At 43.8% G+C, this 23,646-nt stretch overlaps 1 protein-coding gene and 2 non-coding genes across 6 annotated transcripts; all 3 read left to right on the top strand.

Moving 5' to 3' along the window:
* The first annotated feature begins 4,200 nt into the window (after positions 1 to 4,200).
* Kansl2 (KAT8 regulatory NSL complex subunit 2) lies at positions 4,201 to 22,960 on the top strand. 4 transcript variants are annotated; one of them, XM_059247378.1, is made up of 10 exons: positions 4,201 to 4,294; positions 4,856 to 5,114; positions 7,238 to 7,416; positions 7,728 to 7,842; positions 10,186 to 10,353; positions 10,553 to 10,715; positions 12,547 to 12,643; positions 14,722 to 14,975; positions 21,049 to 21,156; positions 22,250 to 22,960. In XM_059247378.1, exons 2-10 carry the CDS (start codon positions 4,864 to 4,866, stop codon positions 22,379 to 22,381), a joined length of 1,467 nt encoding a protein of 488 aa, XP_059103361.1. In that variant the 5' UTR covers positions 4,201 to 4,294; positions 4,856 to 4,863; the 3' UTR covers positions 22,382 to 22,960. The 4 variants fall into 4 exon arrangements, with proteins under 4 accessions (XP_059103361.1, XP_059103363.1, XP_059103362.1 ...); XM_059247380.1 differs by having other exon boundaries at positions 14,722 to 14,873; XM_059247379.1 differs by lacking the exon at positions 4,201 to 4,294 and adding an exon at positions 4,530 to 4,662.
* LOC131897243 (small nucleolar RNA SNORA2/SNORA34 family) lies at positions 12,736 to 12,872 on the top strand. Its single transcript, XR_009375605.1, has one exon. It is a non-coding gene; the product is annotated as a small nucleolar RNA SNORA2/SNORA34 family (small nucleolar RNA).
* LOC131897244 (small nucleolar RNA SNORA2/SNORA34 family) lies at positions 21,931 to 22,067 on the top strand. Its single transcript, XR_009375606.1, has one exon. It is a non-coding gene; the product is annotated as a small nucleolar RNA SNORA2/SNORA34 family (small nucleolar RNA).
* Positions 22,961 to 23,646: the final 686 nt, after the last annotated feature.

The raw sequence follows: 23,646 nt of genomic DNA on the forward strand, positions 1-23,646 counted from the left end.
TTCTTGGTATGCAACTTTTCAAGTGACATTTTCTTTCTTCTTGGTATTTCCTGTGTTGTGCAAGATAGATGTGTCATCATGATTACTAAATGTAGGCTTGGTATTTGTTTAGACTTTGTTTCCCATCCTGTCCTTCCCAAAAGGGAATGTGCCGTTTAGTTTGCATCTGTATCTGTGAGATTGACAATAAGTGATCTGGGGAAGTGTTCTGGCTTTTAATTACTCTCATTAATGTCACATATTTTCTAATCACATGCACTCCCTTACCACAAAGGCTGTCATATTTGCCGTTGTAGCACTTCTTCATGGTAATACTGTAGTTAAATTTCTTAGGACTCTGTCAGTAGTGAACTAGAAAAAAAGTGCTTACTAGAGTCTAAAGAGCTACTTGATGCTGTAGTCTGGTCTTTCTACTGTAGATCAACACTGAATTTGGTTACTTTATAGACTTTTCCTGTATTATTTCCTTCTGGTTTTGTCTCCAGATAGCTACAATATCTGTTTTTAGGTCTGTGTATAGTTTCTGAACCTCCTCATGGGCTCTGCATGAACTGCTGCATTGTTTTTGGGTTAGCAGTTATACCTGCCAGCTAGCATGCATATTGTGCAGTTTCTGTATAAATAAGGCTTCTAAGCCATGTGTGTCTCTCCCACCTTCAGACCTTCAAAGGTTGAGAAGTAGTATTTGTATATCTAAAGTCAGCCTTGTAAACTGGCTCTTTGTTTTTTCTTTTGATCTAAACTGTCAAGAAGTGACAGTGGTAAGCAGGCTTGGAGCCTCAACTTCTGTAAATCTCATGCCTAGAATTTGCTTGACTCTTATGTTGGCAGAAATAAATACCTGTGGATTGTCTTTAGGGCTTTTAATCATACCTGTGTTGTTGGCTAAACTCTGGTGAATCATTAACCTAAAACCAGTGTGGTCTTCTGAAGTATCCAGTTATGCCTTTGGGTTTAGAAAAATACCTAAATACTAGTCTACTTTTCTCATTCATGAATCATTGTGTTTTTGTATCTGAGACTCTCAGCAACCTTTCCTTCTCGTAAATGATTTTAGTGTTTTGGTTTAGTGTATCCCACATATTTCTGTAGTTAGGTTCACCGGCAGTGATAGAAAAATCGAAATCTCCAATTGCAAACAGCAGTAGATTTGAGTATTGAAATAAAATCATGGTAACATCACTGCTGGGTTTCCTGAAGCCTTTGCAACCTAATTCCTCATTACCTCTCACACCTTGCTTCTAGACAAAGGCAATTGGAGGGGTCCTGTCTATCCTAGTATGGTTGGAATCTACATATATGCGTTTCCATTATTTTGGGAACTGATTATTTTTTAAAGATTTTTTTTCTTTTGTTGATGAGTTATTTTGAAACTCATGCTAGGAAAAGTGAGAAATTAAGACATCTTGAGATTGGAATGCCTATTTTATTTTATTCTCCTTAGTTTGGGAGAATTTAAGCAGTCTATGCAACCTATCAGTTAGTGAGAAATAGCTTTCCACCATCCCCCACTGAGCTTTCAACGACTCATACCTCCCCAAATGTCTTGGTGTTGATTGAGTTTTGGATCTTGATGGTTTAGGAAGCATTCTTTTTGCACCAAGCTGTCATTTATTTCTTATTCCTCAGTGGATGTAAGTTTGAAAGAAGAATGGTACTGTAATCTTACTTGATGGAGTAGTCTAAATTCAGAATTGTTTTCTATGTGGGCGAGCTCTCCGTTTTAATATAGCTAAAGTTTTTTAATATGAACTTGGCAATGGAAGGAGAGGGAAAAGAATATTTAATAAAAATCAGTGTCTGCTCTTTCCCTTTATGAGTGAGTACTCCTGGTTACATGAAGAGAAACTCATGGGTTTTGTGTTGCCTGCCATGCCAGTTGTGGAGAGGGATGCTTGACAGCATGTTAATTGAAGCCAGAGCAAGTATGTCTCCCATCAGGTTATCTGGAAATGCCCGTGGAAGCAGAGGAGTGACGAGCTGATGACCACAGTAAAGTCACATACAAAATAGAAGTGCTGTCTGGCCTAAGAACTCAAAGAAAACAGTTACTCTAGGTGTAACTTAGGGTTCTGAACTTGAAACTGATCTGTATTATCTTACTTCCCACACATAAAACTGTCCATTTTCTTATCAGACCAAAGAACGAAAAGAAAAAATAAAATGAAAAACAAAGTAACACACTTAACCAGTTTATGTCACTCAGGTACAATTTTTGTGGTGAGTTTTTTGTTGTTTTGTTTTTTGTCTGATTTTTGTACTGCTCAGCATATTATTCTGCTGTTGCCTCTGTCCTCCGTGGGGCACCTCAGTTTTGGGTGCTACTCCTGGGATCTCTACTGCTGTTAGGTGAATGATGATAGGATGTAAGTGACCATTATCATAAGGGCTCTTTGTAAAAAACTTTAAAAACTCAAAAAAATTTTCAAGAAGGATATTGTATACATTTTATAGTCTGGCTCTCAGTTTGATATCTTGCTGTCAAGTATGTTTCTCAATCTGTATTTATCCATCCCATCAATAAACGTTAATGATGAAACTCCTGATTGTTGTTCGTATGTTCCATGTCCTTAAATTAGTCTTTGACTTAGTTTGTTGAATCATTACCACTTTGGTATTAAGTTCCTATCACACAGTATCCTGTGGACATTGAGTCCGTTGGGAGAGCTAAGATTTAACTACAACAATGAACTTGGTAGTTGTAGTCAGAGGGGGAAAACTGTTTATGATGTTGCATGAGTACCTGGAAGAGTAAAAAAGTTACAGCTTTGCTATGATAGCAACACCTAAAAGCACTCATCTAGCAAGCATCAAGATACAGTTCATAATTGTACCTCACATCTTTGAAAGGCTGAACAGTTAAGATAGCGCCACAGGGATGTCTTTGGTAGACAGTGTGTTTTGTTCAGCCCAGCTGCCCTCAAAGGGCATCCTTTTGCTACACCCAAGATCTTGAGTGCTGAGCTAGATTACTGGCATGTACCACCACACCTTCTGAAGAAGACAAGTTAAATTTCTTGATAATGTGGAAAAACTGTGAACACTATATAAGGTAGCTCTTACAAGTTACACACTTAGAGGAGAAGAACTGTGCACGAGTATGTCCAACTTTACGATTACCAGTAGTTGAAGATCTTTACAAGGGGGCTGATGAGATGGCCTTGTGGGTAAAGGCACTCAGTGCCAAGCCTCAATCCCTGGGATCCACATGGTGGGAGAAAATTGACTCCCACTGGTTACCCTTTAACGTCCACACATATTCTTCCCCACACCCAAATAAATATAATAAAGATTAAAAGGAAAAGGACACTTAGAAATGATTAATTATTTTTATTTCATGTACATTGGTGTTTTACCTGCATGGTGTGTGTGAGGGCGTCAGATCTCCTGAAACTGGAGTTACAGATGGTTTTCACATTTATTTGGTTGCAGATTCTCTCAAAAGATTCTCTCTTTACGATCAACTCCAATCACATCTGCTCTTTGGTTCATGGCTAGCCCTTATTTAAATGAATCTGACAGATACAGAAGGGTATAGTACAAACGGAGTAAACTAAAACAGAAAGAATGTCTGGAGAGTTGGATTTCTATAGGAGGTGTGGCTGGAATCGTTAAAGGAGCATGGAAACGGAATAGCCTGCCATTGATATAATACACTATCGAGGATTTTAGAGAAGCAGGGTACAGAGTTCATAAGAAGCATGGTCTACACCAGAACTCATTTTGGTTTTCAGTCAGCTTATCCATAAAATGGAGAAAATAATTTCTACCTCTTAGGGCTGCTCTAAAAAAATGAATTAGTGCATAGGATTCTCCAGACAGCCAAAAAAATGTTCGAGTGTTGTACATGAAATGACCAGAAAATGATTTGAACTGTACACAACAGAAAACTAATAAAGCCTTCTCATGTATAAACAGGGTCAGCCTCTGTCCAATGTTCTACCTGCTGTGTAGGGACCGTAAGGAGGTAGCTGCCCGGGAGGACTGGAGTCCAGGGCCCTCAGAAAACGAACCACCCTGAGATGGAAAAATATCCGGACCTGGCGACTGGCTGTGGCCTGCCTTTCCGATGGCCCACTCACGGGCCGAGTTTCTGACAGACAGCTCACCTCAGCCACTCGCGTCGCGTAGTTTCTCACTGTCCCGCCCTCCTCGAGCTGATGTGTTGGCCTTGGCCAATAGAAGCACATCACCGGCAGAGCAGCGGCCAATCAGCGCTAAGGGGCCGCAGGGCCGCGTTCCGAGCCGCCAGAGCGGCCAGAGGGCGAGCTGCGCGACGCAGCGCGGCGGGGAGGTAAGATGGCGCCGCGCCTGGCGCTTCCGCTTTGCGGTTAGGCGGCTGCTCGCCCTTTCTGTCGGGTCAGCGCGCCACTCCGTCTCCTGCCGCGCCCGTGCCACTCTTGATTGCTAGGCGTCCGGGAGCCAGGTTCTCGGGTGCCGGGAGCCGCAGGACAAGATGGCGCTCGCGGGGCGCCTGGGCGCCTCGGCTCGCCGGGGCCGTGAGCTCTGAGGCGGCCGGGGACAAAGGCGGCGGCGTGCGGGGGCGTGGGGGCGGGGCGCGCCGTTGCAGTGGTGCCGCGTGGGGCTGGCGCGGCGCTTCCGGTCTGCTGCTGCTGCTGCTGCGGCGGCGGCGGCGGCGGCGGCGGCGATTCGGCCAACGTGGTAGGGGCCGGAGCGGCGGGCGGGTGGCTGGGTTAGCGACAGAAGCTCGGAGGGCGGCGGGAGTCACGGCGCCACCCTCGCCTGGACGGCCGGCGGGCCGACCTGCGGAGGAGGAACGCAGACAAGGACTCTGGGCAAGGTTAAGGCCATTTTGATGTTTCGTGTGACCCCCTGCGTCCCCCGACCCCCGCAGGTTTTGGTATGAACAGGATTCGGATTCACGTCTTGCCAACGAATCGGGGGAGGATCACCCCAGTGCCCAGATCGCAGGAGCCCCTTTCTTGTTCCTTCGCTCACCGCCCATGCTCCCAACCGCGCCTGGAGGGGCAGGAGTTTTGCATTAAGCATATTCTTGAAGACAAGAATGCACCCTTCAAACAATGTAGCTACATCTCGACGAAGAATGGCAAACGGTGTCCCAGCGCTGCCCCCAAGCCCGAGAAGAAAGATGGGTATGTGTAGATGCGTGTGTACGTTGGTGCCTGCCTTTTCAGGGCTGAGACTTGAACCCAAGGCTCGTGCGCGCAAAACCCCCAAACGCCCAAACCCTCCTGCCTTTAGGGTTTTTTTTTTTTTTTAAATTTTTATTTTTTTTTATAATTACGTGTTGAAGCATTTATTCCCAGTTCGTAGTGTGTTGTGTGTGGGGTCGTGCACTCGTCACGGCACATGTGTGGGGATCAGAGGATAATTGGCTGGCGTCGGTTCTATCGCAGAGCCATGGGGCCGGCTACTCTGTATCTCTCTGTGCCCGGAACTCCCAGTGTGGACCGGCTGGCTTGGAACACTTTTGGCAATCTTTGAGTTTTTTTTTTTTTTTAAACATATGTATGGGTGTTTTGCCTGCATGTATGTTTGTGTGCCACGTTCATGCTTGACGCCAGCAGAGGTCCGACAAAGGCATTGGATCCCCTGGAACTAGAATTACAGATGGTTGTTAGGAATCAAACCCGGGTCCTCTAGGAAGAGCAGCCATTTGCTCTTAACGCTGAGCCTTCTCTCCAGCTCCATCTTGGCAGCCTTTTGGCCTTGAGAGTGCTGGGATTATAGATGTGGACCACGTCCTGCTCTCCTGCCTTGTTTTTTTTTTTTTTTTTTTTTTTTCTCTCTCTCTTTAAAGACATGGTCAGTGTACATAGACCTGGCTGCCCTGGAGTTCATTATGTAGACCAGGCTGTCCTTGAACATATAGGGATCTACCTCCTGAGTGTTGGGGTGCACCACCACGCCTGTCCCCTGCCTTCAGTTTTAAAATGAAAGAGGAACTTGATATGTAGGCTTGGCCATATCTGTGAAGGATTAAGGATATATTCTTTGGGAGGGGGATCCAGACATTAAAAGATCAGAACTGAAGCTGGGAGGTGGTGGCCCACGCCTTTAATCTCAGCACTGGGAGGCCGAGGTTGGTGGATCTGAGTTCCAGGACAGCCAGGGCTACACAGAGAAACCTGTCTCGAAACACCTTCCCTAGTGATGAGAACTGGAAGGACACCTGAGGCAGGGTCATTTAGTTAATTGCTTACTTGTAAAATTAAGTGGCTTTTTTTTTTTTTTTTGAGACAGGTTCTGATTGTGGTCCAGACTAATTTGGAACTCCTAATTCTCCTGCCTCAGGGATTACTGTCTGCACAACCATACTCAGCTTTAATTTTTTTTTTTTTTTATAATGTTTATTATGTGGATACACGGGCTACCACACACAGGTGGTCAGAGGACAGCTCCTAGAGTTGGTTCTCCTTCACCTTGTGGGGATGGAACTCAGGTGGTCTGGCTTAGCAGGAGGTGCATTTGTTTGCTGAGTCATCGAACTGGCCTTCAGAGTTAATTCTTAATGCTGGAGTGCTGACTCACTTGCCCAGCCTCGTTCCTTGCTAAATAATAGGCACAATATGTATACGTGTGTGTTTTGGAAGGGTCTTCATAGCTTTTATCATGTGTGTACTTACCTGTGCAGGAATGTGATTTTACTAGATAATTTGTATACATCTTTCAATTTTAAAATTGAACCATACCTGTCTGTGGTGGTAGTAAAATGTGTTTCCAGAATTAGTTTTGAAAAAAAAAAAGCATCTCTTTGATTTTCTGTGAGCTGCTGTTAACATTTTTATGGTTAGACTGTTCTGTCCGATGACTAGAACCCTGGTTAAGCTACTTGCATTTCCCTTTAGTAACAGCTAGTGTGGGCTGGGGAAGTAGAGTAGTGTTAGAGCCCTTCCATGCATGGGGCTCTGGGTTTGACTTTGAGCAGCACACACACCACACAAAAGAAAAAAGCCCAAGTGGGTTGACTTGGGGGCAGTTAAGTTTCTGATTTGAATTCTTTTTCTTTTCTATTTTTGTGACAGCATCTCATTATGTAGACCAGGCTGACCTCGAACTTGGGGATTCACCTGCCTCTGCCTCCTGAGTGCTGGGATTAAATGCATGCACCACCACACCTGGCCTTCACACTGGTCTTCAAGGTGTGAACATAATCATTTGAAATTTCCTAAAGACAAAAAAATTAATTGGTGACTGAACATTGCTGACTCCTTTCAAGAGAGAACCTATTAAATATTACCGTTTGTCTCCTTAGGGTGTCTTTCTGTGCTGAACATGCGCGAAGGAATGCCCTAGCACTTCATGCTCAAATGAAGAGGAACAACCCAGGCCCTGTGGGTGAAACCCTCTTGTGTCAGCTGAGCTCATATGCTAAACCAGAGCTGGGCTCGCAGACCCCAGAGAGCAGTCGCAGTGAAGCTAGCCGGATCCTGGGTAAGGACTCCTGGGTAAGGGACGTCAGGGCCTTCTCTGTCGGAGTCAAAAGGCCATAGTGCAACGCTTTGTGCATTTGTGGTTGTTATTGGGGATTTGCTGAGAAACCAGGGTTGCTGTTGCTAGTTGTTAGCTGCTTTGCTTTGGAGTTTGTTTAGCTGTATTCTCCCAAACTGGTGACCTTTCCTTCTTTAAAAAGTTAAAAATTTTGAATTGTAAAGTTTCGGGTTGATCTCTTAAGTAATGTAGCTTCATGTGTGGAGTTACAGAGGTGGGAAGTCTTAATGGCTGCTCTCCCTTCCTTGCCTCAGATGAAGACAGCTGGAGTGATGGGGACCAGGAACCCATTACTGTGGATCAGACATGGAGAGGTGACCCTGACAGTGAAGCTGATAGCATAGACAGTGATCAAGAAGATCCCCTAAAGTAAGTTGTAACTCCACATAAGGCTCTTACATGTTCTATGTAGTTAGTGTGTAAAATGTAGTGTGGCGTGGGGTTGATACACAGAGGTGGGTTTAAGTGTCACGGTTCAACACCATCTTGCTCCAAGGCAAGATTTCTTGATTCTTCTGTGGAAGTCTTGTGACTTGAACTGAGTTATGCCCAGGAGATGCTGTAGGGAAGAAAGCAGATTTCTTGACGTAGGAGTGGAAAGGAGACAGAAAGCGCAGGCTGGCTAGAGAAGAGAGAATGGATTTAAATAGATACTTGTCCTAAATCTCGGAAATAATGAGCTAATTATACTTGGACAGTTGCTGCAAAATTCTATGGTTCTGACTTTTTAAATGGGAAATAAAAGTGTTTAGTAGTTTGTTTTGGTTTTATGTCTAATGAAAGGAAAACTGATTTAGAAACCCAAAATTTAATTATATGTTAAGGTCTTCTGTAACCCCTGGTCATCTTAAGAATTGGGCGGCGATGGCGCACGCCTTTAGTCCCAGCACTTGGGAGGCAGAGCCAGGCGGGTCTCTGAGTTCAAGGCCAGCCTGGTCTAAAGAGTCAGATTCAGGACAGACACCAAAACTACATGGAGAAACCCTGTCTGGAAAAAACCTAAAAAAAGAAAGAAAGAAAAAAGAGTTGTAGAATTGCCCCTCTTAATTTTTCGAGGCAGGTTCTCATGTATCTCTAACTGGCTCAGTCTTTGTTTCCTCTAGTACTAGTTTTTGGATCATCTTAGCTTTTAGACGACGTTTGTCTTCACTTACATATTACAGAAGAGTGCATATATATTATATATGTTGGCTTTCTGAGACAGTTTCTCTGTGTAGCCCTAGCTGCTCTGGAACTCAGATCCCCTGCCTCTGCCTCCCCAGTCCTGGGATTAAGGCTGTGGGCCACAGCTGCTGGGTGGTATTTATAGTGTTGATTACACTGAATACACTGCAGTGACTGTAGTTTTTTCTCACTGTGCTTATAGGGATGGGGTTTTCTTCAGTGTAACCATTAAATTGCTTTGTGAAACATAATCTGAACGATTTCATTTTTAAAGCTTGTTTATAACATTTGTAACATTTTAGCCAAAGCATAATGGTTAAGTCTTGCTTCCTTTATAAATTCTGACTTCCATACTGTTGTTTATATTTTCTGCTGGTAGAGGGAAAATAATTTCAGATTATTTGTTTTTAGTTTTGGGTTTTTGAGGCAGAGTCTTCCTAATCAGTGCTGATTGACCTCAGATTTAAGCATTCCTTCTGCCTGAGCCTCCTGAGTTCTGAGATGACAGACATGCATTCCCATACCTGGTTTAATTTCATTTTAATAAACTTGTTATTAGGGTAGGAGCTGTATCCCTTGAACTATAGTTACTCTTTGAAGGCCAAAGAGTCTCAGTATAAGATTGTATTTAAAGGAAAATTAGAAATCATATAGTCATTTGATATTTTTGTGAGTATTTGTCTGAATGTGTGTCTGTGCGTGCAGGCCCAAAGAGGGTGCTGGAGCCCCTGAACTGGAGTAAGGGTTGTAAGTTGTGATTGCTGGGAATCAACCCGAGGTCCTCTGCTCTTGACTATGAACCATCTTCAGCCCCTGACATACTTTGTAATTAAAATACTAAGTTGTTCCGACCAGGGGTTCTCTGTTAAATCACTGTGTAAAGTAGAATCTAGATTAGTTAGCATAACTTTCATGCTGCACATCTTTATTTATTTTAAATATGTAAATAATGAGACATCTCCCATCCCATTCTGTGAGACAACACATTGGGATCCTTTTGTGGAGAGACTACCCTCGTGTTTCCTATTACAAAGAATCTGTGATCTGGTCTCAGCACCCATGTGGGATGTTCACAGTCACTTCTGACTCCAGCTCCAGGGTACCTGACAGCTTCATCTGCACACATGGGGAAAAGACTGGATAGTGGTGGGTTTTGTTGGTTTCTTTGTTTTTGGTGTGAAGATGGAACTAAGGACCTTACACATGCTAAGTACTCTACTACTGAGCTACACTGTACCTACAAGCTCTTTTTATTTTTTAATGTCTTAGTAAAACACTGTGTGAAAATATTGCTGTTTAATAAGATGTGTCAGCACTGGCTTTGTTAAATACAAATTGAGTCTATTTTCAGACTTTTACTGTTCGGTTGTTTTGGGTTTTTTTGAGATAGGGTTTCTTATCTAGGTTAACCTTGAATTTGCTACTTAGGCAGGCTTTGAACTGGTCTCTGTGTCTGCACCTCCTGAGTGCTGGGATTATAGGCATGCATTCCTAAGCTGGTCATTGCTGCTGCTTTAATGCTTTGCTGAATTTATTGTTTTATTCCAGACATGCTGGTGTCTACACAGCCGAAGAAGTGGCTCTTATTATGAGAGAAAAGCTAATTCGTTTGCAGTCTCTGTACATTGATCAGTTTAAACGGCTCCAGCACTTACTCAAAGAGAAGAAGCGCCGTTACTTACACAGTCGGAAAGTGGAACATGAAGCTCTAGGCAAGTGTGATGTGGTTGAGTCTGCCTCATATAGCCAGTGAGTCCCTGTTTCCTTACAAGTCGCACCCTGACTTTTTTTAGTGGTGACTGTAGTAAGTATTCTAGTACTTGAAAAGCTGAGGGTAGGGAGTTTGCTGTGAGTTCTAGACAAGCTAGACTGACGTCTTGTTTGAAAAATTTTGATTTTTGTGCCTCGTAGGTAGTAGTCTCCTGACTGGCCCAGAGGGACTTTTAGCCAAAGAAAGAGAAAACTTAAAGCGACTAAAATGTCTCAGGCGATACCGTCAGCGCTATGGCGTCGAAGCCTTACTCCACCGGCAGCTGAAGGAACGCAGAATGCTGGCCACAGAAGGGGCTGCTCAGCAGGTAATGTGCTGTATACCTCAGGTGCACACATTCTCGTCATTGATGGGATCATCATGAAAACACTCATACACCTAAAATTAAATAAAGGTAGCCGGGCAGTGGTGGGCACACCTTTAATCCCAGCACCCTGGAGGCAGAGGCAGATGGATCTGAGTTCAAAGCCAGCCTGGTCTACGGAGCTAGTACCAGGATGACCAGTGCTGTTACACAGAGAATTCCTGTCTTGAAAAACCAAATCCAACCCCTTCCCCTCCCCTAAAATAAATAAAAATAAAGGTTAAAAAACATTGATAGCAGTCTGTGGGGATGGCTTTGCCCTGGAGGAGATTGGAATCGGGGGCGGGCTGGGGGGGAAGGTGAGGGGGGCGGGAGGGGGGAGAACAAGGGAATCTGTGGCTGATATGTGGAACTGAATTGTATTGCAAAATAAAAATTTAAAAAAAAATTAAAAAAAAAACATTGATAGAATAGTAGCAGTTAAATATCAAGAAAGTAAGGTTGACAGAGTAATACATGATGGTTCTTGTTGTTGTATTTGTTGAAGCCTCACATAAGTTCATGTTGGTTTGTGTGGCTGTGAAAAAGGGGCCGAAGTCAACAACCTAAGGGAGGAAGGGCTGATTGTGGCTTAGTTTTAGAGGTTTCCGTCCGTCTGTCATGGCTGAGAACATGGCAGAGCAGAGTAGTTGGCCTTTGGGTGGCTAAGAACAGAGAGTTTGATTTTGGCTGGCTAGCTTTCTGTCAGCTCCGTTTCACTTCATCTGGGCTCTTAGTCTGTGCAGTAGTGCAGCCCACAATCCGAGCCCTTCCTCCTCAGTCCTCTAACACTTGCTGGTCTCCGTGATTCTAGTCCCATCGGATTGACAGTTAGGGTGAACCATTAGGGAGCCAAGTTTTAAAACACAAAACTGATTTTGTTGGCTGGGCTGGATGCAGGTCTGATCCCAGCAGCTGTGGCAGCTGAGGTAGGCAGGTCTTAAGCCGGGGCCTTTTTACTTCATTTGCCCAGCTCAGTACCACCACCAAAAAAAGTTTTGTTCTTAAAAGATAAATCCGTTTCCCTGGGGATTTAGCTTGGTGTTAGAGCATATGCTTGTGATTCTGGGTTTATTCCCTAGCATTGCCAGGAATTGAGTCACGGTCCTATAATGTAGCCCCTGGTTAGCCTGGAACATGCCGTGTAGACCAGACTGGCTCAAGATATGCTGCTGCCCCTGCTGAGATTGAGACATAGACCACCATGCCTGGCTAAAAACACCACTGTTTATTTAGGAGGCATACTCATTCCTCCTTATCTGTGAGGGATAGTTTGTGGGGTCCCTGCAGAGCCTGAAACTGTAGATATCAAATGCAAGTGTGCCATATTACTTCCTCTGTGTACCTGTGAAACTTATAATTAATTCATAACAACAAAATAGGGAATTATGACAATATAAAGGTAGTATAAGCTACTAACAACTTAGAAATTATTTCTATAATTTTGTATTTAATATTTCCAGACCTAGGTTGGTCATACTTTTACAGTTGGAGAGGTATATTTATACATGAGGTTTCATTGTTACAATATTGGTGGGTTTTGGGGGGTGGGGTGTTTCTGAGACAGGCTTTCTCTGTGTAGCCCTGGCTGTCCTGGAACTCACTCTGTAGACCAGGCTGGCCTTGAACTCACAAAGTCAAACTCCACCTGCCTCTGCCTCCCGAGTGCTGGGAATAAAGGCGTGTGCCACCACCGCCGGTGAAAGGGTTTGTTAGATGTTGCGTTTTTACCTTGTATGAACTGACTTTGCTTTATGACTGAATGATATAGTTGTGTGTGTTCTCTCACTTTTAGGCTCACACCACTCGCTCCAGTCAGAGGTGCTTGGCATTTGTGGATGACGTCCGTTGCTCAAATCAGTCTCTTCCAATGACCAGACACTGCCTTACCCGTATCTTTTCAGATTGCTCGTTCGGGTTCCGATTTCCAGTTAAGATAGGCTGGGGATGATGTCGGTCAGTTGAACTGAAGATTTGGTTTACTTTGGCCCTGAATCAAGACCAGCAGTTTGCTGAAGCTGTTGGTTTCAAGCAGGTGCCTAAATAACTGTCTTTCTATGGTCTGTTGGCCATTTCAGAGATGTAAAAATGGTATGGTCAATTCATTAGAAAGAAACACCTGACTGGATGTGATATCCAGCTCTATAATTGTAGCATTAGCTAGCTAGAGAGGGCAGCTGGGCCAGAGGATTGGAGTTTGTGGCCACCCTGGGCCACAGCAAAATCCTGTCTGGAGTGGGTGAAGGGGAGGGGGAGCTGAAGAAACAATGAGTCATTGGTGACAGATGTGGGTGGCTGCTAGTCTTAATGACATTCCAAGATTTCTGTATAATACTTCTACATTATTGATTTAGCTTTTGCTCATTAAGTTATATGTTAAACTGGGTGGTGGTGCACGCCTTTAGTCCCAGCACTCAGGAGGCAGAGCCAGGTGCATCTCTGTGAGTTCGAGGCCAGCCTGGGTTACAGAGCAAGATCCAGGACAGGCACCAAAACTACACAGAGAAACCCTGTCTCGGAACACCTCCCCCCCCCCCCAAAAAAAAAAAGTTATATGTTGAATCTGTTACCAAGAAAGATTGCCATGGGTTTTCTGCCCAGAACATTATTCTATATTGTGAAATTCTACGCGGTAGTGTCCTTTTGTATGGTTAGTGCTCTAACTTGTATGTTTTTGATTAACTCAAATTAGAAACTTTCAAATAATGGACTATTCCCCCATTCTTTGTAATTTGTAAATTTAAACTGTTACACGATACACTTTCTGGTGTAGAACTACATTGCTGATTGATGGGTTACAAAAGTTGTGATGACTGTATGGGGGAGAGATGGGAAGAGGAGGAGAGAACCTGCTCTTGGTCTGGTCTTTGATAGGAGAGGAAAAGATTGCTTTTATTTTTGTTTTTTTCCTTCCCCTGTTCCATTATTGGAATATTTGAAGTGGAATTTTACACGAATGTCTGGATGGTTACAGGTGTACACTACCACCCCTTGTTTAGAGTTATTGCTTTTAGTGTGTAATTGCTTATGCAAAGTAATGAGCTCTGAAGAGGAATGCTTCAAACATAATCGGGCTAGGTAAAGGGCAGGAAGCTGCAGAGGCCTGTGATGTGGGGTGGAGGTTGAAGGGGCTGTAAGTGGGGGATTGGAGGCTTTGAATGGAGAGAATGCTGGAGTGAGAAGGTTTAATGGAGTGGGTGAGGGGGTAGGGACGGGACAAACTATGAAAATACTTAAGGAAACCTGGGGCTTTGTGAGCTAATTAAAAACAACCAACAGAACAGTACCTCTTAGCTGGGCGTGGTGGTGCACACCTTTAATCCCAGTGCTCAGGAAGCAGAAGGCTGGCAGAGTTTGAGGCCAGACCAGTCTAGTGAGTGCCAGGGCTATGTAAAGAAAGCCTATGTCAACAAACAACCTTTTAAAAATTTACCTTAAAAGTTTTTTTTTTTTTTAAGTGAAGTAGGCATGCCTGCTCATGCCTGTAACCTCAGCACTTGAGAGGCAACGGTGGAAAAATCAGGAGGTAAAGGTTATGCTTGGCTACATAGTGAGTTCTTGGGTTTGAAGCAATCGTATCCTGTTACTAGGAGCAATGTTTCTGCAGACTTAGTCTAAGAGCAGAAACAACGTTGTGTCTTGGAAGAGGTTGGTAGGTGCTTCTGTATCGAGCTTTTTTTATTTGTTACCATGTGGGTTCTCTGTCAGTGTGTTTTCTCCTTGGGGTGTTGTTGCCACTTAGCACGCTGTAGGGGTTTAGTGTCTGGTTTAACTGACCAGACCCTGGAAAAGAGATGGAGGACACCTATAAATTATCATGGGTTACAAAATGACTCGTACTTAGAGAACTAAAGATTACGTAGTTCTGAGTGTGAGTGAGTGAGTGTGTGTGTATGTGTTTGGCGTGGCGGACTCTCCTCTGCTGTGCACCTCCAGTGGATTGGGTCTATTTCCTTAACTGTTTCTGCAGATATTTGCCAGGATACAAATCAGGTTCTCTTCAAATGCTGCCAGGGATCTGAAGAAGTACCCTGCAACAAACCAGTTCCTGTAAGCCTTTCTGAGGATCCCTGCTGTCCACTGCATTTCCAGTTGCCTCCTCAGATGTATAAGCCCGAGCAGGTACTGTCTGTGCCAGACGATCTGGAAGCCGGCCCCATGGATCTGTACTTGAGTGCTGCCGCGCTTCAGCCCACTGAGAGTTTACCACTGGAGTTCAGTGATGTAAGTTAGAGAAGCTCTGCTCTGATTGGCCCTTGAAAGAAGGCCCTGTTTAGTAGTGGTGAGAACAGTTAGTGGTGTTCAGCTAAGAGAATGGGTAAAGCTTGTGACCTGATGCAGATGTAGTTGAGTATGTCTGTTACTGTATTTATTAGACACTTGTGTCCTACCTTTCCTTTTCCCCAGACTTCCTTGTTTTGAGGCAGGACCTCACTGTGTAGCCCGAGTTGAACCCGAACTCATGATCCTTTATGTCTGTCTGCTAAGTGTTGGTACCACCCAGGCCTGGCCTCCTTTGTTACTTTGGGATGTGATTGGAAGTGTATGGTTCAGTGATTTTTTTTTTTAAGATATTATTTATTTGCAGGCAGCTATCATTACTATCTGAGGATGTGTTTACTACCTCAAAAGGAAACAGTACCTAGCAATACTTTTTTTGGTTTTTGTTTTGTTTTGTTTTTTTGTTTTGCTTTTGTTTTTCAAGACAGGGTTTCCCTATGTAGCCTAGAGCAGTCTGTCCTGGAACTCACAGAGAGCCTCCTGCCTCTGCCTCCCTCCCGAGTGGTGGGATACTGCCTGGTTTAATACTCACTCTTTGAAATTTCCTTCCTGAGCCCTCACTCCTGGAATTGCCTGCCAGTTACAAGAGAACTTTTCTCTTCATTTTCTCTTCTCTTTTCTTCCTCCTTTTTCTTGAGGAGGCGTATTTCACCCTGACCTTAAACTACCCTGTCTGAGCTTCTCAAGTGTGAGAATTATAGGTGTGGGCCACCTAAGTGTTCTTTTTGTTGATGGATTTGCCAATTCTGGGCATTTCATATAAATTAGTGAATTTTGTGTCAAGGTTTTTTTTTTAATCCCTCTTAGGTTTTCAAGATAGGATTTCTCTGTGTCGTTTTCCCTGGCTGTCCTGGAACTTACTTCAGGCTAGCCTTGAACTCAGATCCTAGATCCTCCTGCCTTTTCCAAGTGCTGGAATTAAAGATGTGTGCCACCACTGACCTGCATGTCTATAGTATTTTTGTGCTTAGCTTCTTCTTTTTTTTTTTTGGTGGGTGGGTAGGTATGCCAGGGAGCAGAGTCTAACTATGTATCCTTTGACTGGCTTGAAACTTAGAGAGGTCTGCCTGCTTCTTCCTCCCAGAGTTAAACATGGCCAGATTAAAACATGTGTCACAATACTCTGCCAAATATAGTGATTTTAGAATTCATGTTGTAGCTTGTATTAATATTTAAGACTTTTTATTTATTTTTGAGATAGGGTCTCACCTTGTAGCTCTGGAGGCAGAGGCATGCAGATTTCTGAGATTGAGGCTAGCCTGGGTTGTGTCGTGAGACCTTTCAAAAAACAAAACAAGCAGCTAGAGAGGAGCTTAGTGGTTACGAGCACTTGCACTAGGCAGTGGTGGTGCACGCCTTTAATTCCAGCACTCGGAAAGCAGGCAGGTGGAACAAACAAAAGGTACTTGCTGTACTTGGAGAGGACTTAGGTTTTTGGTTCCAGGCATTCCCAGCATCCATGTGGAGGCGTACAACACACACACATTAAAATAAAGCATGTTTTTTTATTCTTTTTAAAGGCAGGAAGGGTTGCAGGTTGTTTTATGTAGCTTACGGCTGTCCTGGAATTTGCTAGCTTCATGCTCGGATCCTTACACCTCTGAGTGCTCAGATTAAAGACATGGGCCACCATACCCAGCAGTAAAGTAGGTCTTTAAAAAGCTCTTTACTATTTATTTGTTTGTTTGTTTGTTTGTTTGTTTGTTTTTTTCAAGGCAGGGTTTCTCTGTGTAGCTTTGCACTTTTCCTGGAACTTGCTTTGTAGACCAGGCTGGCCTCGAACTCATAGAGATCCACCTGGCTCTGCCTCCCAGTGCTGGGACTAAAGGCGTGCGCCACCACCGCCTGGCCTAAAAAAACTCTTTTTAGGTGATCCTCTACTCATATTATTGCACACCTCCTCCCCTCTGGTGGTTTTTTGTTTTTTGTTTTTTTTGTTGTTGTTGTTTTTAAGGCCTCAAGCATTTTAGGAAGGTCAGTGTTTGAACACTAAACTCCATCTCAAGCCTTTATGTGCTTTTTGGTAAACCAGAGTGGTCAATGGAAAGTATGAGGCAGAGTCTCTCTCTAGTCCTCTCTGGCCTCATGAAGAGATCTGCCTGCCTCTGCCTTCGAGTGCTCGGGTTAAAAATGTGTGCCACCATGCCTGGCCTCTTGTGTGGTGTTTTTGTTGTTGTTTTGGTTTTTGTTTTCTCCCTGGTTTTTGCGATGAATATAAAACATGATTCTGTGTTTGTTGTGGTAGTTTTTATTTAAACATTGCTGTTCTGGTAGCTAGGCAATTTTGCTGCCCCTTTTCAAAAAGAAGTTTTATTTCTCATTGACAGATTTGATTACAAAATGTACTCAGTGTGCAGACTCGCAGTCTTGGTTCAGTTCTGAGTTAATCTTTCATGCTGTTCTGAATAGAATCTGAACACTTCGGGTTTGTCTACTGCTCTAAGCCCAGCTTTGTGCTGTGACCTAAGAAGACTGGCATTTAATTTTTTTCTTTTAAAAAATATTTATTGTACGTACGTACGTGTGTGTGTGTGTGTGTGTGTGTGTGTTTCCTGCATGTGTGTATGTGCACTCTGTACATGCCTGGCATCAGAGGCCTGACGAGCTTACATTCCCTCAGGATTGACGTTAAGTAGGGTTATGAGCCCATCATGTGGATGCTGGTAATCAAACCTGGGTCCTCTGCAATGGTAATGAGTGTTCCTCACCACTGAGCCTGCATGATTTTCTGTATTCACAGAGCTAAGGGATTTAGAATGAAATCTCTTGGGAGATACTTGATGGGGCAATTGATGTGTGATATAAAACTCTTCCCAAGAGAAATTGGCCTTGTGTTTTTAAAACCTGTGTCTTCTCTGCTTCAGGGGATGGAGTTCCTGGGAAGGCTTGTGTTCTGTAGAAAACTATGGCTTTGAGAGAGGTGATACCAGTCCCTTTTTCCCTCAGTTTGGTAGTTTAGTTGGGATGCAGTCTATAAACCTTAGCTGTAAATTTGGACTGCTAATTTTAAGGGTGAAATGGAGTTACATTTTAAATACCTCCCTACATAACCCTTAGGAAATGAAGCCTTTTGGAGTGCTTGTCCATGTTATAAATAAATCTTAGGCTTTTTTTCTTTTTCTACTGTGAACTAGAGACTCAAAATATGTCTAATCTTCTCTTTCTAGTGAGTTAAAATGCTCAGTGATGAGGAAGCTTTTAAAATAGAGACCCTCCTTTCTAGAGGGAAGACCTGGGGATGGGGGACTCAGGAAACAATGTGTGGAGTAGTGCCCAGAGCGGACTTCCTGCTTGAGTGTGTCTGCTTTTCCTGCCCACTCCTATAGATGTTTTCTAGTTACCCAGTGCACAAGAATCTCTTGACAGTCTCTGCGTTCTCAGAGGGAATTGCACTCACAAATACACTTTGTGTGTGTTGTGTACCTGTGGGTGGAAAGAGCTGCGAACAATCCCAAGCTTTTTAAAAAGATTGCAGGAAACAAAGTGTCTAGTCTCAGTGGTGTGAGAACATTGCTTTCTGTGGATAGTATAGATATTTCCAGTGTATCTGTGGTGGATATTAGTACAAGTGACTGTTTCTCTGTGTTTCTGCTTACACTGGGCAGTTTGTTTAAATTACTGCTGTTTTTTTAAAAAGACATTTTAAAAGAATACATTATGTATCCCAGGCTGGTCTTGAACTCTTATAGAGATCTGTCTGCCTCTACCTACCTCCAGAGTGCAGGGATTAAAGGTATGTGCATCCATGCTTGGCTTTTTAAGATTTTTTTTTTTAATTTTATTTGTATGGGTGTTTTGCCTGCATGTATGTGTACCATATCCATGCCTTGTTGCCCTAAGAGATCAAAAGAGGTGTCAGATCTGGGTCTGGAGTTACAGTTCTGTGTGGAGTTCCATGTGCGTGCTAGGTAGTGAACCTAGGTTTTCTGGAAGAACAGCATGTACTCTTAACTGCCGAGTTATTTCTCTAGCCCCCAGTTGAATTATGTTTGACTTTTTATTTATTTGTTTTAGATAAAGGTCTTGCTTTGTAGACCAAGCTGGCTTGATTCACAGAGATCCACTTGCCTTTGCTTCCTGATTGCTGGTTTTAAAGTTGTGAGCCACCATGTCCAGCATTAGCTTTTAAAGTTGTGAGCCACCATGTCCAGCATTAGCTTTTAGACTTGTTTTTTTTTTTTTTTAAAGATTTTATTATTTATGTATGAGTGCTTTATCTGCATGTACAACTTTATGCCAGAAGAGGGCATCAGATCCCACTAGAGATGGTTGAGAGCCACCGTGTGGTTGCTGGGAATTGAACTCAGGACCTCTGAGCCATCCATCTCTCCAGCCCCTAGACTGAAGTTTTAAGGGAAGTAGATAATTTGACTTTTCTCCCCTAGTTATGAAAAGGTTATGATTTTTATTCCTGGTTGTTAGTTAGCACACTAAAAATAAAAACTGATTTTTTTATTAGTACATAACAGTTGTGTAAAATGATGGATTTCCTTGTGATGTCTTTGTGTTTTTTTTTTTTTTTTTTTTTTTTTGGTTTGGTTTGGTTTTTCGAGACAGGGTTTCTCTGTGTAGTTTTGGTGCCCGCCCTGGAACTCGCTCTGTAGCCCAGGCTGGCCTCGAACTCACAGAGATCCATCTGGCTCTGCCTCCCAAGTGCTGGGATTAAAGGCGTGTGCCACCACCGCCCGGCCCTTGTGATGTCATTATACATGCTTATAACATACTCTGATCATATTCACTTTTCCCTGTCACCTTTTCCTGTCCCTTCTCCTTTTCCCTCCCCTGCTTGCTCTTTAACATGGGACCTGTAAGTTCTTAGATGTAACTTAAGCATTGACTGAGCTTGTGCCAAGTGTCATGGAACTTAGGTTGTCATGGTACTTGAACCATTAGGGTGATGTGGGCCCTAAATCAATGTTGGTTTCAGACAGGACCAAGAATGGTGTCTTTGATCTGCTGACTCTTCATTATTTCTGGGAATGGCTGATTCATATGGGAAAAGTATAGTCTAGAATATAATGTCTTTTTTTGTTTGTTTTTTAAACAGAATACTTGAACTATGTTAAGTTTAAGACTCAGAGGCTTAGCTGGGCCAGGTGGCACAGGCCTGTAATCCCAGCTACTGGGAGGTGAAGCAGGAGCGTCATAAGTTCAAGTCTTGCCTGGGCTGCAGGGTGAGTTCCAGGCTAGTGTGGTCAACTTAGTAAGACCCATCTCCAAGTAGAAATGAGGAAGAAGACTGGGAATGTAGCTCAGGATAGATCATTTGTCTGCTGTGTGAGAGGCCCTGACTTCAGTTCTACCAGAAGCTTATGCTAGGGAGACGAATGAACCAAATACTATGTCTTGGCTGTTCAGAGAAGTTTAGTTTCTGTGGTTTGTCTTTCTCTCTTGCCTTCCTTTCCTCTTTTAGTTGCTTGCTTTGTGAACGTTGGTCAGTCTTATATTGCTGTGTTTTCCACATGATTCCATGTTATTTTATCTCGATGCTGATTAACTGTAATTAGCCTCAGGGAATATGTTTTTTTTTTTTTTTATTACATTTATTTGTGTGTGTGTGTGTGTGCGCGCGCGCGCGTGCTGCTGGCCCTGGAGGGTTTTCCTGGTGTTCACTATAATAGAACGTGTGTGATAGAATTTATCACTGTAACCACTTTAAAGTTTACAGTTTGGTGTTGACATTCAGTGTGTTGTGCAATCAGTACTAGTATCTTTTTCTCGAATTTTTCCATTGTTTGACACAGATTCTATACCTGTTAAGCCCTCTCTCCCTCCACTCATGGTAGTCACTGTTTTACTTTCTGTGATTTCTCCTAGGAATTTGCGTGTTGATTTATGTTTTGTTATCAGTGGAAAGAAAGTTCTCAACCTTGTCGGCTCCTGTTGAATTGGTTTAGCATTCTAAGCAAGGGGAAAGGAGGGACCTGAGAGTTACTTTGAACTTTGCTGGAAATTGTGCAATTTTAGCTCATGATTTCCTGAATATTGCTGATGGTCTCTTCTCTTTCTTTCCTAGGACTTGGACGTTGTAGGTGATGGCATGCCGTGCCCTCCATCCCCCTTGCTTTTTGATCCTTCGCTGACACTTGAAGATCATTCCGTCAGAGACATTGCTGGAGGCCCAGTGGGTATCTTGACAGTTGAATCTCAGCTAGGTTCCCTCATACAGTGACCAGGCTAGGCGGAGGTTTCCCTGTTGGTTGACATGAGTTCCAGGGAGTAGGGTATGTCATGAGTTCCAGGGAGTAGGGTGTGTTCCCAAAGACCGTGTGAGAATTCACTGGCAGATCTTGCTGTTGGATTTCCATCGTGATAAAACAACATGACCAAAAGCAACTTGGGGAGAAAAGGGTTTATTTCACCTTAGGCTTCAGGTCTGTTACTGAGGGAAGTCAAAGCAGGAACCCGGAGGCAGGAACTGATGCAGAGGCTGTGGAGGAACACTGGTTGCTGGCTTGCTCAGCCAGTTTTCTTGCACCATCTAGGACTGCCCAGGAGTGGCGCTGCTCACAATGAGTTCAGACCTCACCTCAGTCAAGAAAATGCACTGCGGGCTTGTCCACAGACCAGCGTGGTGGGCCGTTGTCTCAGTTGAGGTTTCCGTCCAGAGTGAATCTAGCCTGTGTGAAATGGACATAAACCAGCTAGTGCAGACCTTAGGCTTACAGTCAAGGGGCGAAGTCCTGGTTCTGTGCAAAGCACTGCCAAACACTAACGACCTTCTTTTGAGTGCTTGTCTGTGCGAGTTTACAGATGAGCTGCAGAACTCCTCATGGTTTCTAATCCTCAAGAGTAGGGCGTACCTTTACCTGAGTGAGAGGGGGAGGTGAGTTGTCCCTTTGAAGGCAGAGTTCATCATTGCGGCGGTGGTTATCATAAAGACTGACTCAGCTTACTCATGGCTCTTACTGAAGACTAGCAGTTAGACGGTAGCTGTTGGTTTCAAGCAGAGGCCTAAAGAAGTGTCTTCCCGTGGTTTATCGGCTGTCCTGGAACCTCAGTAGAGAATGACGATTCCATTTGGAAGAAACAGCCCTTGTTCTCTCCTTTGACAGCTTCAGTCGTGACTGGTGATGTCTCGGCTTCATCAGAATATTGGGGAAAGTGACTGTATTTCTCGGGGTCTTGTAGCTGCTATAAAATGGGCATTGATAAATCAGAGGTGTGCTTCAGAACCATTGGCCGGGTCTCTAACCATGGTGCCTTTATTTCAATAGGGCCAGATGCAGGTGGCTGGGGATGGGTGCAGACCCCAGGGACCTCGGAATTTAGAGAAAGCCTGTGCATCATTCCCTCAGCGTGGATTGGCTGCTGCAAATGGAAACCCAGAACCTACTTCCATCAGTTGACAGTTCCTTCTGGAGATTGTTTGACTTTGGTGGGCCTGAACTTTCCATTCTTCAAACAAGTATCTCTCTACTCATCTCTCACTAAACAGGGACAACCCAGACTACATTGTTGTTCTTCGGGGCTGTAGAGTGCTGTAACCAAACATAAACCAATTGTGAGGAATGGATCTTTAGTATTTAAAAGTTATGGAATTCTTTGCAAGGAAGAGAGTGCCATAGTCCCTGCCTTTGGGATGGAATGAATATTGGAGACTATGCCTGAGAAAGAGACGGGTTTTGTGATGTGATTTCCTGCTGCTAGGCAGGGGCTGTGGTCAGGAATGGCGCTCCTCAGGTGCTGGCTGTTCAGTGTCTGGCTATCTGTATCTAAAGACCTGTGTTTCAGCCTTTCCTCAGCTCCACATAACTGGGCAATATAAACCCCTTTTCCTAGTGACTGACTGAAAAGCAGCTCGCAGGGCTGGGCTTTCCTTTAATTATCCTTGCTTTTATTTATGTAAATGTCTGGTGGATCCCCCATGTAAAATATAGTAAAGTTATTGTATATAGTTTCTATTAAATGTTAAAATATTATGGAAATGTAAAGTAGTGTGAATTGAATTTGGGTTTTTTGTTTTTGTATTTGAGAGTGTCTATTATTTTCTGGGACTTCCAATGCCATCTGATGGGAAGAAGGAAATGGGAAAAGTACATAGTATTTCTGTCCTTGGACAGGCATTACTGGAGAAGCAGCATGAGAGAAGTGGTACTCGTTACCTAGCTCACAGGCCAGATAGAACTGAGTTCCCTGGAGAGTTAAGAGTTAGTTCAGTAGTGGGCTCAAGACTGCCGTGCGGCAGGGCCTTGGTGGAGCCCCATAGAGGGGAAGAAATTGGCAGAGCAGACAAAGGGCCTGGTGGGGGTTGTGTCACACTGGTTCTGGAGAAACATTTGACAGGTGCTTCTAAAATCTGAATAACAGTTCACAGAAAACAAGGAGTAAAGCCGTGACGAAGAAGATTGTCCTTCAGTTATCCCCTACTGTATGAGCTGTACATTTTTCCTGCAAGAAAATATACTGAGATGAGGAGCATGCGCTCAGCCCAGGCTGTTTTCAGTTACTCTCCTGTTGCTTCTGACTAAGGCTTATGGTTCCAGAAGGAATAGGAGGCCATGGCCGTGAGGCGTGACAGCCAGGGGAGGTGTGGCAAGATCAGCAAGCTGAGAGCTCATGTCCTTAACTACAAGCATGAAACAGCAAACTGGAAGTGGTACAAGGCTTTTCA

Source organism: Peromyscus eremicus, chromosome 20, assembly GCF_949786415.1.
Source record: "Peromyscus eremicus chromosome 20, PerEre_H2_v1, whole genome shotgun sequence".
NCBI classification, from domain to species: domain Eukaryota; kingdom Metazoa; phylum Chordata; class Mammalia; order Rodentia; family Cricetidae; genus Peromyscus; species Peromyscus eremicus.